Source organism: Capra hircus, chromosome 1 (assembly GCF_001704415.2).
Source record: "Capra hircus breed San Clemente chromosome 1, ASM170441v1, whole genome shotgun sequence".
In the NCBI taxonomy this organism is placed as follows: Eukaryota; Metazoa; Chordata; class Mammalia; order Artiodactyla; family Bovidae; genus Capra; species Capra hircus.
The window spans coordinates 106,560,684-106,578,055 of record NC_030808.1 but is presented as its reverse complement, the minus strand read 5'-3'; the positions used below and the strand labels follow the sequence as shown (position 1 = coordinate 106,578,055).

Here is a 17,372-nt window from a genome sequence, read left to right as displayed (position 1 = left end):
ACCACAAAAGTCAAATATCAATACAATCTTAAAGTAAATTTACATGAATCAGGACAGTAAGTGCTAGGAAACGTTACCGTTTTGTCCGTAACAACACTTAAGCAACAGTTTTATTAGGAATGAATGTTACAGAAACTGCAGGCTCATAAATCTAAAACACTAATGTGTGGATCAGGTACATTTGATCAAACATATCTTGAACATCAGCAATCCCCTATCACTTTGACTTAGCTACTTAAATATAAAACCTCTTCTCACCATCTTTATTTGCCCATTCAAAAGTTTTTATCTTTCAGGATTTTGACATCTTAATTAAAAACTATGTATACACAACTGTAAAGCCAACCACTGCAGTATATAATGCTAAAACTACTGCTATAAGAATGTTAAAATAGTCAACCTTAAAAACCAATAAAAATGAGATAATGTATTAATACTTAAATCAAGTTCTCACTAGAGTTCGTTCTGGTTTTCAGAAAACCAGACACTGTCTCATTTCTAACTTCTGATGACACATTTTGTATTCAACAGAAGCATAAGAGGGATTTTTCTGTTGCAATTCTAACAAACTTCAGCCTATTTTATTTATCCAAGTTACCCCTATATTCCTCTACTTAGCGATGGTCATTAGCCTCTGCTGTACAGAATAAGCCTTAAATAATCCAGATTAGAATGTTCAATGAGAAACCATTTTCCACATGAATTCCTTCAGTAAATACACAGTGTGACATAGTATATTCTTTAAATTGTGCACATTCTTAGATAAACTTTGGTAAACAGAGAGAGAGACTTCAGAAAAACATATTGAAGTGATTTCATTTAAAAAGGTGATTATGTGTTGGTTAAAAAAGAGGATCAACATCAGTATCAGTGAAATTAGTGTAACTATAACAATGTTTAGAATCTTAAAAAATTCAACTTTTTCCTCTTTATCAGGCCAGGCACAGGGAATCCTTTTTGAAGAGATCTTCATTTCAGGAATGAGAAGTTTCTTAATTTGTCCAATTTCTGTTCTGCTCCAATCTTCTTTCAATACTTGGCTTACTCGAGGATAAATTTCAACAGGTTGGACCTTAGGAAGCGGTCTTTGTTTCAAGATCTGCACACGTTGGCGGACATCGTCAACTTTTTCAAGAAATTTAAGTGGAGCCTCTTCTTGTAAAGATGTTGTCAGTGTCACTAATTCAAGCTGCTGCTCTCTTATTTCTTTCATTCTTTCAATCTGTGGAGTATATTCTTGGTTAATCAGATTGCCAACATCACAAAGAGCTGTTAGGAAAATTTTTTTTTTCTGTTCTAATATATCACTAAGCTCCTTAAAATACTGGAGAACAACTTCCTTATCACCTTGGACCATTTTCTCTGAATGAGATTTTTGTTCTTCTAGCTTTTCAATAAGACAAGTAAGATCTGTCCAGTGTGTGTCAGTTAACTGTTCAAGCAGTTTTTGAGGTGTGTCCTTTTCTTTCATATAGGCACTCTGAAGGTCGTCTATAGGATGACCGTGATGCTGACCTATGGTAAGGCAATGACCACAAACCAATTTTTTATCCAGGAGACAGTAAACATTTAAGGGCTGCCTATAATGCTCAGGGCAGGTGATGATATCCGGATGGTCTTCTTGCTGGTACTTTTCAATAATAGCCCTTAATGCAAAATTAACAGGTAAAGATTCAATACCACTTGGAGCAATTTCAATAATACTTCTGCAGTTAGGGCACTTGAGTGGAATGCGTAAAGGTCTCCATATATAAAAGTTACCAGTTGCCTGTAGCACATTTTCCAAACAATTTCTACAAAATGTATGAGAGCATGGTAGTACACGAGGATCTTCAAAAATACTGTAACAAATGGGACATGTTAACTCATCCTCAAAATTGTGCATTTCCTGTCAAGAGAAAAAAGTATTTTAATTCTACATATAACAAAGACATTTGCATACATTATATAAAGTTTTAAGTGTTCAAGAGGATATTTACCAAGATTTCACCAATGATTCTCTATATAATTTAATTCCTAACACTGATTATTGATAACCTTTAAGAGGTCACTTTGGGGTGTTCTGTTGGAAGTCTACCTAATGATTATAAATAGCCTGAGCAACTTTTTACATTCTAAGATGCTAAAATCAAAACTATACACAAGTAATGAATAGACAAAACTAAATATTAAGTAACAAGTTGATTCTTAGCAAAATTATGTTCTTTAATTCACATTCCCAGTTGACTCAACCACAGTTTCTAAAGTAAGTTACTAAATTTCTAACTGTTCTATAAATTTCTCAGGTTCTTGAATTTGAATTCTACTGTATGTGCTTAAAGCCCTGAATCAGCACAGTGTAATATTCTACAGTAATGTTAATTTGAAGATTTGGAAAGGGAAAACATTTCTAAATTAGTCCTGGCAATGAAGTTTGAAAGATGAAGTGTTGATAGTGGTAATTATGAATTACTGACCACTAGAGCATTCAGACACGACTGAGCAACTTCACTTTCACTTTTCACTTTCATGCATTGGAGAAGGAAATGGCAATCCACTCCAGTGTTTTTGCCTGGAGAATCCCAGGGACAGGGGAGCCTGCTGGTCTGCCATCTATGGGGTCGCACAGAGTCGGACACGACTGAAGCGACTTAGCAGCAGCAGAGCATTAGTGCTAAAGAACGCCATTAGTCATCTTTCCTTTAGGAAAGAAATCCAGCAACAGTTCAGAGATCTTCTCTGACACAAGTAACTTCACTTCTTGGCAAGCTATTACTGGTTATTTCCAACAAGCCTTCCAAGTGCCATTCTTGTAAAATCTAAAGCTTACCAAATCATCCTCTATAAAAACTGTTAGGAGTTTCAACAAACAACATCTACAAATAACTAATTGTACTTTTAATAAACATAAATCCTCTTCAGTCTTTATAGCTCTATGTGCCCCCTCTTCACCATGTGCAAAACCAAATTCCTTCAAGCCTGAACTTGAGCCCCACCTCCTTCCCCAGATCTGGTCCCCTGTTAATCTCACTGAACACTGCACTTCTACTTTCTAGCTCTTAGATGGACTTTATTTAAAAGACTTGTGGGGATATTCCCTGGTGGTCCAGTGGTTAGGACTTGGTGCTTTCACTGCCAAGGCCCATGTTTGACACCTGGTTGGGAAACTAAGATCATGCAAGCTGTGTGGCATAGCCAAAAAAAAACAAAAAAAAAACAAAAAAAAACAATAATAAAGGATTTTGTAACATTTTTCTATACATTAGAATATAAGCCTGCAGTAAGTGCAGACATTGTGTCTAAGTGCAGAACCTGACACAACAGGCATTCACTCAATACTGGTTGAATAAACAGTGCCCCTTAAGAGACCAATGCTAAAAAAATGTCAGACCTTAGTTTTAGGGTTCTTTTATTTTAAAACAGCAAAATTTCTGCTTAGGAAAAGTTCTATCAAGAATACATCTGAAAACAGAAAATACGCCATTCAGACTAACAGCATTAAGAACTACAATGAGCCAAGATGTGTGAGACTAATAAGCCTGAACTGTGAAGTATTCCAGGAAACAAAAGTAACTGGGCAACAGAACAGAAGATGACATTCACTGCAGATAAATTCATGTGCCTACATGTTGAGAAGCCTTTATGATTATCTTGAACCTAACAGAGAGCTCTGAAATTGAAAAACCACCTAAGAAAAACGAAACGTTTTCTCAGTTTAAGTGATGTCAGAATTCATAATGAAGAAATAAACAGGATACTATTTTGCAAAGGAATAAAATTTGAACAATGGACATATATTCAATTTAGATTTAATATTAGTTATTTAATGCAAGTATCAAAAAGTAACCCTAAAACTGAACACCATCTTTCCCTCCAAAATCCTATACTTGTTAAAAAGTTAGAAAACATTTTCCCTGGGAACCCATTTAAGGATCCCAAAAGTTCAACTTTTTTTAGAAGGAAGATATTCAAAATAACCATATTGCAAAGAAAATATCATCTCTTGAACTTACATAAAATGGAAGCATTAGATATCCTGGTCTCAAAGGTTACTTGGCAAATATAGAACATCTACAACACTTTCTAGAACTAACACCAAAAAAAGATGTCCTTTTCATGATAAGGCCTGGAATGTAAAAAGAGAAAGTCAAGAGATATCTGGAGTAACAGGCAAGTTTGGCCTTGGAGTACAAAATGAAGCAGGGCAAAGGCTATAAGTTTTGTCAAGAGACCATGTTGGTCATAGCAAACACCCTCTTCCAACAACCCAAGAGACAACTCTACACATGGATATCACTAAATGGGAAAAGCTCTACACAGCAAAAACAAGACCTGGAGCTCACTGGCTCAGATCATTGGCTGCTTTTTGTAAAAGTCAGGCTTAAACTGAAGAATGTAAGGAAAACCACTAGCCACTGAAGTATGACCTAAATTAAACCCCTTATGATTATACAGGGCTTCCCTGGTGGCTCAGATTCTACAGTGGAGGTGACGAATGTGAGTTAGTCACTCAGTCATGTCCAACTCCATGAGCCCACAGACTGTAGCCCGCCAGGCTTCTCTGTCGATGAATTCTCCAGGCAAGAATACTGGAGTGGATTGCAATTCCCTTCTCCAGAGGAACTTCCCAACCCAGGGATTGAACCCTGGTCTCCTGACTCACAGGCAGATTCTTTACCATTTGAGATACAGGGTAGTCCGTGGAGGTGACGAAAAGACAGAATTAGATCTGGTAGACAGAGTGCCTAAAGAACTATGGATGGAGGTTCATGACACTGTACAGGAGGCAGTGACCAAAGTCACTGAAAAAGAAATGCAAAAAGGCAAAGTGGCTGCCTAAGGAGACTACAAATAGCTGAGGAAAGAAGAAAAGCGAAAGGCAAAGAAGAAAGGGAACGATATACCCAACTGAATGCAGAGTGCCAGAGAAGAGCAAGGAGAGAGAAGGCAGTCTTTAAGAGAACGCAAAGAAACAGAGGAAAACAATAGAATGAAAAAGACTGGAGATCTCTTCAAGAAAATGAGAGGTATGAAGAGAACATTTCATGCAAGGATAGACACAATAAAGGACAGAAATAGTATGGACTGAACAGAAGCAGAAAGATTAAGAAGAGATGGCAAGTATACACAGAAGAACTATACAAAAAAAACCCTTAATGACCCAAATAACCACAATGGTGTGGTCACTCACCTAGAGCCAGACATCTTTTGAGTGTGAAGTCAAGCGGCCTTAGAAAGCATGACTATAAAGAAAGCTAAAGGAGGTGTTGGAACCCCAGCTGAGCTACTTAAAATTCTAAAAAATGATGCTGTTAAAGTGCCACAATCAAAATGTCAGCAAATTTAGAAAACTCAGTAGTGGCCACAGGACTGGAAAAGGTCAGTTTTCATTCCAATCCCAAAGAAGGGCAATGCCAAAGAATGTTCGAACTACCATATGATTGCGTTCATTTCACATGCTAGCACAGTAATGCCCAAAAATCCTTCAAGCTAGGCTTCAACAGTACGTGAACTGAGAAATTCCAGATGTACAGGATGGGTTTTGAAAAGGCAGAGGAACCAGAGATCACTGCCAACATCCACTGGATAATAGAAAAAGCAAGAGAATTCTAGAAAAACATCTATTTCTGTTTCACTGACTATGCTAAAGCCTTTGACTTTGTAGATCACAACAAACTGGAAAATTCTTAAAGAGATGGGAATACCAGACCACCTTACCTGTCTCCTGAGAAACCTGTATGCAGGTCAAGAAGCAACAGTTAGAACCAGACATGGTACTGACTGGTTCCAAATTGGGAAGGGAGTATGACAAGGTATTGTCACCCTGCTTATTTAATTTATATGCAGAGTAAATTATGCAAAATGCCGGAATGGATGAAGCACAAGCTGGAATCAAGACTGCCAGGAGAAATATCAACAACTTCAGATATGCAGATGATACCATGCTAATGGCAAAAAGTGAAGAGATACTATAAAGCCTCTTGATGAGGGTGAAAAAGGAGCATGAAAAAGCTGGCTTGGAACTCAACATTAACAAAACCAAGATCATAGCATCTGGTCAAACAGGAGGGGAAAACATGGAAGGAGTGACATATTTTATTTTCTTGGGCTCCAAAATCACTGTGGATGGGGACTGCAGCCATGAAATTTAAAGACACTTGTTCCTTGGAAGGGAAGTTATGACAAACCTACCGCAAGCATGCGTACTCAGTCACGTCTAATTCTTTACAACCCCATGGACTGTAGCCCTCCTCTGTCCATGGGGTTATCCAGGCAAGAATACTGGAGTAGGTTGCCATGCTCTCCTCCAGGGGACCTTCCCGACCCAGGGATCAAATCCAAGTCTTCTGCACTGGCAGGTAGATTCTTTACCACTGAGCCACCTGGGACGCTCAAGACAACCCTAGACCGCATATTATAAAGCAGAGACATCACTTTACCAACAAAGGTCTGTACAGTCAAAGCTAAGGTTTTTTCAGTAGTCATGTATGGATATGAGAACTGGACCATAAAGAAGGCTCAGTGCTGAAGAATGGATGCTTTCAAATCATGGTGCTGGAGAAGATTCTTGAGAGTCCCTTGGACTGCAAGGAGATCACACCCATCAATCCTAAAGGATATCAACCCTGAATATTCATTGGAAGAATTGATTCTGAAACTGAAACTCTAACACTTTGGCCACCTGAAGCGAAGAGCCAAGTCATTGGAAAAGACCCTGATGCTGGGAAAGACTGGAGGCAAAAGAAAAGGGGGGTGAAAGAGGATGAGATGGTTAGATAACACCACCAACTCAAAAGACATGAATTTGAGTAAACTCCAAGAGATAGCGGAAGGCAGAGGAGGAGCCTGGCGTGCTACAGTCCATGGGGTCGCCAAGAGTCAGACATGACTTAGTGACTGAACAACAAAGAGCATATATTTTTAATAAAATTTAATCAGAAATGTGTAGGTAACTTGAAGATACAGAAATCAAATCTACTCTCAGATTACCCTCTTCTAACTGTTATGAAAAACTGATTTTAGCCAACACATTCATGAGAAGTGAAGACTGGCTAACAGAAGTAAGCCTGATTGAAAATAACTATTAATATGTAAGGTCAGGAACTTCCTAACTCTGGGTGCTGCCTGAGAAACAGAAGATAAAAGTGGCTAGCATGCTTAGGGGCTAGTTCTTCCAGAAACTAATATGAAATTTTATGTACCAGAAATTTTCCATAACCAGCCTAGACTCTTGACGGGGGGAAAAGGAGCAAAAAACTTTTCCAATGAGTATTTTCTGGGATGAGTATCTTAGATTTAGCTATGCTGTGTGTAACAACAACACTGGAAACTAGAAGACAATGAAGCAATTCTTTAATAGGAAAACATGGCTTTCAACCTAAAATTCTACACCCAGAAAAAGTAAATTTTGAAAGTAGTCTAAAGATAGTTTGACACAAGAGGTCTCAAAACCCACTACCTGGGTTTTGAAACCCCCACTACTTGCCATTTCTTAAAAAAAAAACTACTGCAGGAAGACAAGAAAAACAAGAATTCTCACCCGGGTAACTGTGAAATGGAATCCTGGACAACTGTGCAGCAAGCCTAGAGAAAAGGTCTAGAGGAAGAAGACAGAAATCCAGAAGAAATGTCTTTAAGTAAATAAATGGAACAGACAATATTTCATGTGTCTGAACATACTGAGAGGTAATGAGAAAACCAAATGTAGGAGAAAATGATGGAATCATGAAAAGAGGAAATATTACAGCATATTACATAACTCAGTTGTCCCATTAATCATAACATTATAAATATTAATACTGATTTTACCAAAAAGCATGACTGTTATGGATTGAATGTGTCTCCTGAAAATGCATATGTTAATATCCTAACCCTTAATGTGATAGTGTAAATGAGGCAGAGGTAATTAGGTCTTGAGAGTTAAGCCCTCATGAATGAAGTGAGCCCCTTAAAGGAAGAGATACATAGCTTGCTCCCTCTCTTTCTCTGCTCTCTGCCATGTGAAGGCACAGCAGGAAGATGGCCATCTGCAAACCAGGAAGAGAGCTTTGGCCAGAACCCAACTGTGCCAGCATCCTGATCCTGGACTTCCTAGCCTACAAAACTACAAGAAATCAACGAGTGTTGTTTAAGAAATCAATGACTGTTGTTTAAGGAAACAGTGTTTAAGAACTTATCTTAATCTTCCCTTATAAGAGAAGTCAATACATACCTAAAAATGAAAAATCAAGAAATCACATCAAAAGCCAATTATTTAGAAATATAGAAGCAATAACAAAAGAAATATTTAAATGGAATGAAATGATTGCTTCTGGAGAGCAGGAATCAAGACTCGGGAACATGAGGGCAGGAGGCTGCTGCTTTCCATTACAAACCTAAATTCTTTTTTACTTTCAACAAATTAACAGGTAATTTAAAATATTAAAATTTTAAATAAAGAAATAAAGACAATCCCACATGCATCTAGCCAGAAAAGACACTTTAAAAAAAGGAAAATAAAAACATAATGATCTCAAAATTCTCTGGGAGACTGTAATTTCTAAAGATGGCCACAAAAGTTATTTCTCAGATACGTTATTCTGAGATGTGACTTTGCTGGTATTCTCTCAAGAGATGAAATCTATTCTCCCCTCAAAAAGATCTGGACAAGACGTGTGACTCCTCTGACCAACAGGATACAGTACTAGTGACATGATGACAGTTCTGGATATAACCCTTAGGGAGCCTAACAGACTGCTGCCTCTTTGCTATGTAAAAATTCTATCCTGCTCTGCTGATGAGGCCAAGTGGAGGAGCAACGAGGTGCCAGTGAGTGAAAAAGTCATCTTGGACATTAGGCATCTAAACCTTCTATTTGTTACACAGCAGTAGATAAACACACCACCTCCAAAGCAACTAGAAATGATAAAAGACAATACAGCAGTCAATACCCACAGGGGTCAGGAAGAAAAAGGATATGACCTAAGAATTCTCTACCCAGCCAAGATACAATTTATTCATTCATTAATAAACTAAAGAAGTAATATAAAAAGGATTCATCTTTTTTTAAAAGTTAGGGGAAAAAAAGAAAATGAACCTAGGAAAAGCAAAAGAAAACAACAATTCTAACTCATGAAGAAAACTGTGAATTAGAAAACAGAAAACTCTAAGAATTGATAAACCCGAGGCCTGGCTCTTTAAATAAACAAACCTTTAGCTATCTATGACAGGAAGCCTCCAAGATGGACCTTTACCTCCCGGTTGTCACATCCTTTTGTAATTCCCTTCTCTTGAATGTGGGCTGGACTTAGTGACTCCCTTTTAACAAACAATACAGCAGATGTAACTTTAAGATTCTGTAAGACCAAGCTTCAGTCTGGAATGTTCTGGCTCTCTCCAGCTCTCTTAGATCACTCTCACTAAGGGAAGAAAGATGCCACGTTGCAAGCAGACCAGGTCCACCGCTGTGGCAAGAAACTAAGACCCTTAGTCTAACAGCCCCCAAGAACACGAAGACTCAAGCAACTACAGAATGAGCAGACACCTCCGGTCCAGTAAAATCTGGCAATGACTGCAACGTCATGAGAGACCATGGGCCAGAAGAGGATAGCTCCGAGATTCCGGACCCAAGGGAACTGTTTTAATTTTTGTTATAAGCTGCTAAAATGTGGGACTGGTTATGCAGCAATAAGGGGCTTCTCTGGTGGCTCAGATGGTAAAGAATCTGCCTGCAATGCAGGACACCAGGGTTCGATCCCTGGGTAGGGAAGATGCCCTGGAGTAGGAAATGGCAACCCATTCTAGTATTCTTGCCTGGAGAATCTCAAGGACAGATGAGCATGGCAGGCTACTGCCCATTGAGTCGCAAAACAGTTGGACATGACTGAGTGACTAAGCGTGCAATGCAATGCAAACAAGAGGGTTAAGAAAAAAAAACAACAAATGTACTAAGTTTAGCATTAAAAAAAGGAAATAAGCCAAATATGGGAAAAGCCAAAATTATAGAGAATACCTATTTGAAAGTCTACAAGAAATTAACTATTCTCTACTGTCAGTTCCAATACCAAAATTGACCAGAGAAGATAAAGCAAACCATGAGAGAAATTCAAAAGCTGGAAAAGTGCTACTCTGGGGAAAAAAAAAAGGCTCTGGAAAAAAAAAAGGTGGGAAAGGGAGAAAGCTTCTCTGGTGGGTTCATCCAAGTGGTTAAGAAACAATTACTTGTACTACTGCTGGAGAATACAAGATGGCAAGTTTGCAAACTGTTTTAAGGATCGTATATAACACAATTGCAAAACTTAACAAAGACAACTCAAAACTAAAAATAGAACAATTACAAAAATGGATACTGATGTAAAATCCTGAACACAATATTAGCAAAAACAAATCCTGATCACATTAAAAGAATACAGTACAGAAGCAAATACAGTTCTTTCCAGAAATGTCAAGTTAACTCAGTAACAGAAAATTACTCAGGTCAGTGGAAAAAAAAATGTATGATCACATTAGATGTGAAAAATGCACATAATATAAAAGCCAATAAGCACAGTCTACAAAGACAAAGTAAACTGGTGGTTGCCAGGGGCTAGAGGGAGGAGAGTTGGAGAGTTATTGTTTAATGAGTGCAGCTTCACTTTGGGAAGATGAAAATGTTTTGGAGAGAGATGGTGATGGCTGTACAACAATGTGAAATGTACTTAATGCCACTGACTATAAACTTTAAAATGGTTAAAATGGTAAATTATATGTAAGTTTTAAAAAAATTTAAAAATGTTTAAGTGTCTTGCCTATCATCCAGCCAGGCTCACCCCTGCCAAATTAATTTTGAAATCAATTTCTATTATTCTATAATTTTAAAAAGCAAAAAAATTAAAATGACCCATGTAAAATGTTATTTTCCTCCAGCAGGGACTAAGAGACAAAGGACAAACTGATAACTTAGTTCAAGATTCCTTGCTTCCCTTTTAAAAGTCACCAAGAAATATGAATATAAAAAAGAAATCTTTTTAGAAATAAACCTGAAGCTAAATCATCTACTTATAAATTATTTCTCAGATTTCTTGTGCTTAAGTGTCAAAACAAACACATTATTGAACTTCTAAAATTTTTATGCAGTCTTTCTCCAGAAAGTTGATTTTCTATGGAGTCTCCAGCGTCTAACCAGCTTATTATGTATGGTCAGCACTGACAGCAGATGATGGAGAACTGGGCATATCAAAAATATCATTCTCCTGTATAAACTATTTTTTAAAAGCCTTAATTCCCTAATGCATTATTGTCTTTCATCTCTAAACATGAATGGTTATAAAACATTCATTACAGTTTACCACCTCTGAAGAGAAATCTGCTACATTATAGAGTTATATGACTTGCTCTAGTACTTAAGACAGTGAGTCAGCTATAAGTCTGGGAAAATTCAAGAAGTGCCACCACCCAGTCTGGGTCTCACATCTTTGTGGCCCTGATTTAAAAAAAAAAAAAAAAAAAAGAATAAATGTACAAAAATAATGAAGGCTCACCTAACTCAAAACAAAACAAAAAAATTCTATGGTCAGGTCTGATTTTAACTCTGCCCATTTGTATGTTTTCCTGCATTTTGACATCAACCTGTTCCCTCAAACTGAAAAAAGACCAGGCTCCTCTGTCCACAGAATTCTCCAAGCAAGAATACTGGAATGGGTAGCCATTCCCTTCTTCAAGAGATCTTCCCGACCCAGGGATCAAACCCAGGTCTTCTGCATTAAGGCAGATTCTTCACCATTTGAGCCACCAGGGGAAGCCCATTAATGCAATTTAACAAGGAACTGATATGAGGAGTTAAGATTTTGTTTGCCTTTTTAAAAAATATTTTCAAAGTGAAAATACATATTTGGTGGGAAAAAGGCAACGTTAAAACTAACATCAACTAAGATCAAAATTTCATCCTGCCAGAGTAGCTAAACTATGGTCCCTTACTTTAAGGGATAGCTATTGTTATTGTTTAGTCACTAAATTGTGTCCAACTCTTTTACCACCCCATGGACTGTAGCCCTCCAGGCTTCTCTGTCCATGGGATTTCCCAGGCAAGAATACTGGAACAGGTGGCAACTTCCTTCTCCAGGGGAGCTTCCTGACTCAAGGATTGAACAGTGTCTCCTACATTACAGGTGGATTTCTTTTTTTCTCCACCTCCCCCAACCCAACCCCCCACTGCTGAGCCACCAGGGAATTGCCAAATGATAGCTACTTGGTGATTAAAAAGAAATGCAGTGGGGAATGGGAGGACGAAGAGGGAGTGTATATGTGTACTTATACACATATTTATGGCTCATTCACACTGTTGTATGGCAGAAACCAACACATTATAAAGCAATTATCCTCCAATTAAAAATGAAAAAAATAAAAAAGGAACGCAGGGCCTTCCCTGGCAGTCCAGGGATTAAGACTTTGCCTTCCAATACAAGAGATGCTGGTTTCGATCCTTGGTCCAGGAGCTAAAATCCCACATGCCCTGAAGCCAAAACCCAAAACATAAGACAGAAGCAATATTATAACAAATTCAATCAAGAGTTTATAAAAAAGGTCCACATTGAAAAAAACCTTAAAAAAAAAGGGAATGCAGCAACGATATGTATGTAAATGCATGGTAAAGAGGTACCCCAATAACTTAATACATTCAACTTGCAGCTCTGTGTTAACCGTGTGTGTCTGTATTAAGATGCACACATTCTTGTAAAATTTCCAGCAGCAGGGTAAACAAGAGTTAACAGTGCCTAACTTTAAGGTATAGGTCAGATAAGAGAGTTGTTTACTTTTCATTTCAAGATCCTTCTACATGGTTCGAATTTTACATACCACCAACATGCATTCCTTTTTTTAAAAAGATTCAAAAATTTAAATCACCTTACAGTTTAAAAATTTACTGAAAATCTCTTTGGTATTCACTTAATCTCCCAGAACTTACCATTTAGTTGACTTTCTGGTTTGGAGACTGAATATATATCTTCTTTAACTTTTTCGGATTCTTTTATCCTTATTCTGAAATAAAATTATTTTATCTTAATGTTCTAGATTCAAATTCTCAAGAGGAAATATCACTATCTTTGATACTTACCTTCCCTGAGCCTCACTGTGTGTGTGTGTGTTTTAAAGTAGTGACAAATATCAATAGCTGTGGAGTAGCAGGAGAGGTATCACTGTAACTTGAAAATCCCAACAAATCTGTGACCAAATAAACTGTCACAAAGGACCTCTTTTTATAGCGTCAAGTATCTCGAAAACATTAGCTAACAATGGTGATGACGGAGTAAACCTTCAGGGTCATGTTGGACTGCTGAGAGTTAACTCGAAGGCAAGAAGCACTCATAGGAGTGAAAGGCTATGCCAGTTGAAAATCACAAACCTTGATTTCGGTTATTCCCATCAGTACGTCTGTTAATGTCTCAGTTCTGCCACGTAAATGTTGAGAATCCCTGGAGGTGTTTTACCTAGTGCCTCTCCCAACTGCCGTTTCACATCTGTAAGATGGGTGTAACTACACCTACCGTGGTGTAGAACGTTAATTCCGGTGAGAACATCTGCCAGAGAAGGGGCTCAACCACCAGGGCCTTCACCTTCCCTTTCCCGAAGGTTTCCGACAAATCCTTCCCGGCCTCTCTCCCAACGCGCCTCGGCGTCCTCCATCCACTCCGACCCCCGAGCGGTCACTCAGCTCGGCGGAGCCCGGCCCCTTTCCCCACCCCGCCACAGAGGGCCTTCTCTCTCACGGGAAGGCAGCTCCATCCTGGCGGGAGGGAAAACAAGGTCCCCGAGCTCTTCACCTCGGACAAGAGGGAAGAGACGCAGGACCCAAGCCAGCCCTCTGAATTACCAAGCCTCAAACACACACCGTACACCAGCCTGGGCTACAAGCAAAGAGGAGGGACCCACAGCCGCCTTTTCGGACCGAAGAAAAGCTCCTTAAACTCACCGTGAGGACGGGAAACAGGCAACTCCACTAGCAGCAACAGGGTTGCACGGCCACCGGACGGTGCTGAGGGCTGCTTGGCGTCCCCGCCCTCCTCTGCCCTGAGGCCTTCAGGTGCTCAGAAGAGGCGGAGCTCAGGCGCCTTAAGGCGCAGGCGCAGTCTCCCGGCAACCTTCAACTGCGTCGCCTCAGCCAATGAGAAAGAGCGCGGGGCCGCGGTTCGAAAGTAAACTGCCCACAGTTAAGGCTGAAGTCGGGGCACGGTCGCTAGGGCTCGGCTCGAGGACGGCGGCGAGCTTTCTGCGCCTGCGCACTAGGAGCGGGTGCAGCTCCGGAGCTGCCGAGGCGCGCCGCAGGGGTTGCTTCAGTTGGCGGGGCCGCTTCTGGCTGCCGTGAGTCTGTTCTGGAGTCCCTCTTGGGCCCACTGGATGGCGTCCGGGGAGAGGCGGGGCCTGGCGGAGGCCTATGATTTCTACAAAAGATTCTTAGAACTACTTTTGTTTTTTATTTTAACGTGGAGCCAAGTCGGCATGTGCTAATTCTAGACTTTAAAGCGCAGCGTCTTCCGTCGTGACTTCATTGGTTCCCAGCACCCTGAGGCGTCCTGAGCGCACACAGCACCCCAGTGAGCGAGCGCCATCCTCGCCTGAGCCCGGCTTTGCTTTTGTTTACAGCGTCTGGAGAGACAAACCCATCAGAATACTTGTTCCCGCATAGGAGAGGGCTTCTGATGACTGAGAATTCTCTTGTACTTAAAGAGAACTAACTCTGAGGGGTAGTGGGACCTCAAGACTCATTTAGGACCGTTTCCCTCCATCTCGTCCTACTACTACTCTCGCCTCCGCCGCGTCTCCACGATACGAAATTGTTGTCTGGAGATGACTATTGCACAGAATTCCTGATTTCCAATTTAATTTCTCCGCCAAATTCCTATTTCACCTTAACCCCTAGAATTACAAAACAAACAGTTCAGTCATTTCTCTTAAGAAACTTAATCCAGCTATATCTCAAGATACGCTCTCATCACACTACCCTCTAATATATAGTTGGAAGTTATTTACTGTAGTAAATAAACTGTGGACCTCAGTATACTGTGTATTGCTAGTACTTTCAGATCTTAGGCTCTTCTACAGTAAATTACAGAAAAATATTAAACAATAAAATTTAGTATCAGTGAGTCCCGAGTCAATCTCAGATGTCTTCACCAGTTTAACTACTGAAAGGGTTACTTACGTCGTGTGAATTCCAGTGCTATCCAAGCTATCCGTTGTTACACAGTGACATATATCCATTTAGACTTTCGGAGAAGGCAATGGCACCCCACTCCAGTACTCTTGCTTGGAAAATCCCATGGGCGGAGGAGCCTGGAAGGCTGCAGTCCATAGGGTCGCTGAGGGTCGGACGCGGCTGAGCGACTTCACTTTCACTTTTCACTTTCCTGCATTGGAGAAGGAAATGGCAACCCACTCCAGTGTTCTTGCCTGGAGAATCCCAGGGACAGGGGAGCATGGTGGGCTGCCGTCTATGGGGTCACACAGAGTCAGACACGACTGAAGCGACTTAGCAGCAGCAGCAGCATGCACATAGTTGGGGAGAAGGCAATGGCACCCCACTCCAGTACTCTCGCCTGGAAAATCCCATGGATGGAGGAGCCTGATGGGCTGCAGTCCATGGGGTCGCGAAGAGTCCGACATAACTGAGTGACTTCACTTTTACTTTTCACTTTCCTGCATTGGAGAAGGAAATGGCAACCCACTCCAGTGTTCTTGCCTGGAGAATCCCAGGGACAGGGGAGCATGGTGGGCTGCCGTCTATGGGGTTGCACAGAATCGGACACGACTGAAGCAACTTAGCATGCACATAGTTGAATTTTCTCTTACACCGTTGGAAACATTCTGATAAACAGTTTTTAACTTGCTGTCGAAACAATATGTTGTGAATATTTTTCCATGGCAATAAATATAACATACTTTATAAAATTATTCTCATTTTTGAAAAAAAAGAAAAGTGTAAGGGTGATGTTAACAGTGGACTTTGGGTGATAATGATGTGTCCATGTAAATCCATCACTTGTGGAGGGTGTTGATAATGGGGGGGAATATGCATGGGGGAGGGGCAGGAAATAATATATGGGATATCTCTGTACCTGCCCTTTTTGCTGTGAACCTAAAATTGCTCTTAAAAAAAGATAGTCTTTTTTTTTAAGTGTAATTGCCTCTAGAATGAATGCATATGGCTGACTAATGCTTTAAGCTCTAACTTTTTCCACTTGTGTTTTCCCCCTTCCCTTCCTTACCTGAAGAATTATGTATATAGCAAGAAATCAGAAATAATCTCTCCCTAGACTGATCTGGCTTTTGTTTTCCCAAAAGCCTCAATCCACTGAGGTAAATAACATTTGACAGAAGAGGCTGAATGTTTAGGAGAAGTAAAAAGAAGCCCCCAAATAAAGATTAATCAGGTCCTAGTGGAAGGAAGCTATGACACCTAAAATGAAGGGCTATTTCTGTTTCTACAAAGAGACTGGCTTAGAGGACCATGGATTCCCAACTTGACCAAAGATTTCTGTAACAAGCATGATCAGAGAGATACAGGAGCCTACAAAAACAGTGGCAGCCTCAGCATCACAGTCCACTTAATATACTGGGGTTTGTGGACTGTGATCCATGCATGCTACAGAAGATAATGTTTGCCTGGAAAGGATAGACAGAAAGATAATTCTCAGAAAGATAACTCTCAGATGCAGAAGTACATGCTTAAAATCCATAAGCTTAAAAATCTGAGGTGCTTAGGACATGGAAGCAACCTGGATGTCCATCAACAGACGAAGGGATACAGAAATTACGGTACATGTATACAATAGAGTATCACTCAGCTATAAAAAAGAATGCATTTGTGTCAGTCCTAATGAGGTGGATGAACCTAGAGCCTATTATACAGGGTGAAGTATGTCAGAGAAAGATAAATGTTATATATCAATGCATACATATGGAATCTAGAAAGATGGTACTGATGAACCTGCTTGCAGGGCAGCAGTTGAGACACAGACATAGAGAAGAGACTTGTGGACACAGTGGGGGACACAGATTGAGAGAGTAGCGTGGAAACCTATACATTACCATATGTAAAACAGATGGCAAGTGGGAATTTGCTGTGTGACATAGGAAGATCAACCCCGTGCTCTGGACAATCTAGAAGGGTGGGATCGGGAGGGAAATGGGAGGGGGGTTAAGGAGGGAGGGCACATATGTATACCTGTGGTTGATTCATGCTGATGTATGGCAGAAACCAACACAATATTATAAAGCAATTATCCTCCAATTAAAAAAGTTTTAAATAAATCTGAGGTGATAAAGTGCTCAGTTTAGTTCACTTCAGTCGCTCAGTCGTGTCTGACTCTTTGCGACCCCATGAATCGCAGCATGCCAGGCCTCCCTGTCCATCACCAACTCCCGGAGTTCACTCAGAG

General features: G+C 40.0%; 1 protein-coding gene across 4 annotated transcripts; it reads right to left on the bottom strand.

Annotated features, from left to right (window-relative positions):
- TRIM59 (tripartite motif containing 59) lies at window positions 77–14,937 on the bottom strand. Of its 4 annotated transcripts, XM_018048260.1 has the most exons (4): window positions 13,907–14,099; window positions 13,482–13,720; window positions 12,902–12,975; window positions 77–1,888 (listed from the first exon to the last, which is right to left on the bottom strand). In XM_018048260.1, exons 3-4 carry the CDS (start codon window positions 12,902–12,904, stop codon window positions 677–679), a joined length of 1,215 nt encoding a protein of 404 aa, XP_017903749.1. In that variant the 5' UTR covers window positions 12,905–12,975; window positions 13,482–13,720; window positions 13,907–14,099; the 3' UTR covers window positions 77–676. The 4 variants fall into 4 exon arrangements, with proteins under 4 accessions (XP_017903749.1, XP_005675439.1, XP_013820487.1 ...); XM_005675382.3 differs by lacking the exon at window positions 13,482–13,720 and having other exon boundaries at window positions 13,907–14,937; XM_013965033.2 differs by having other exon boundaries at window positions 13,482–14,099.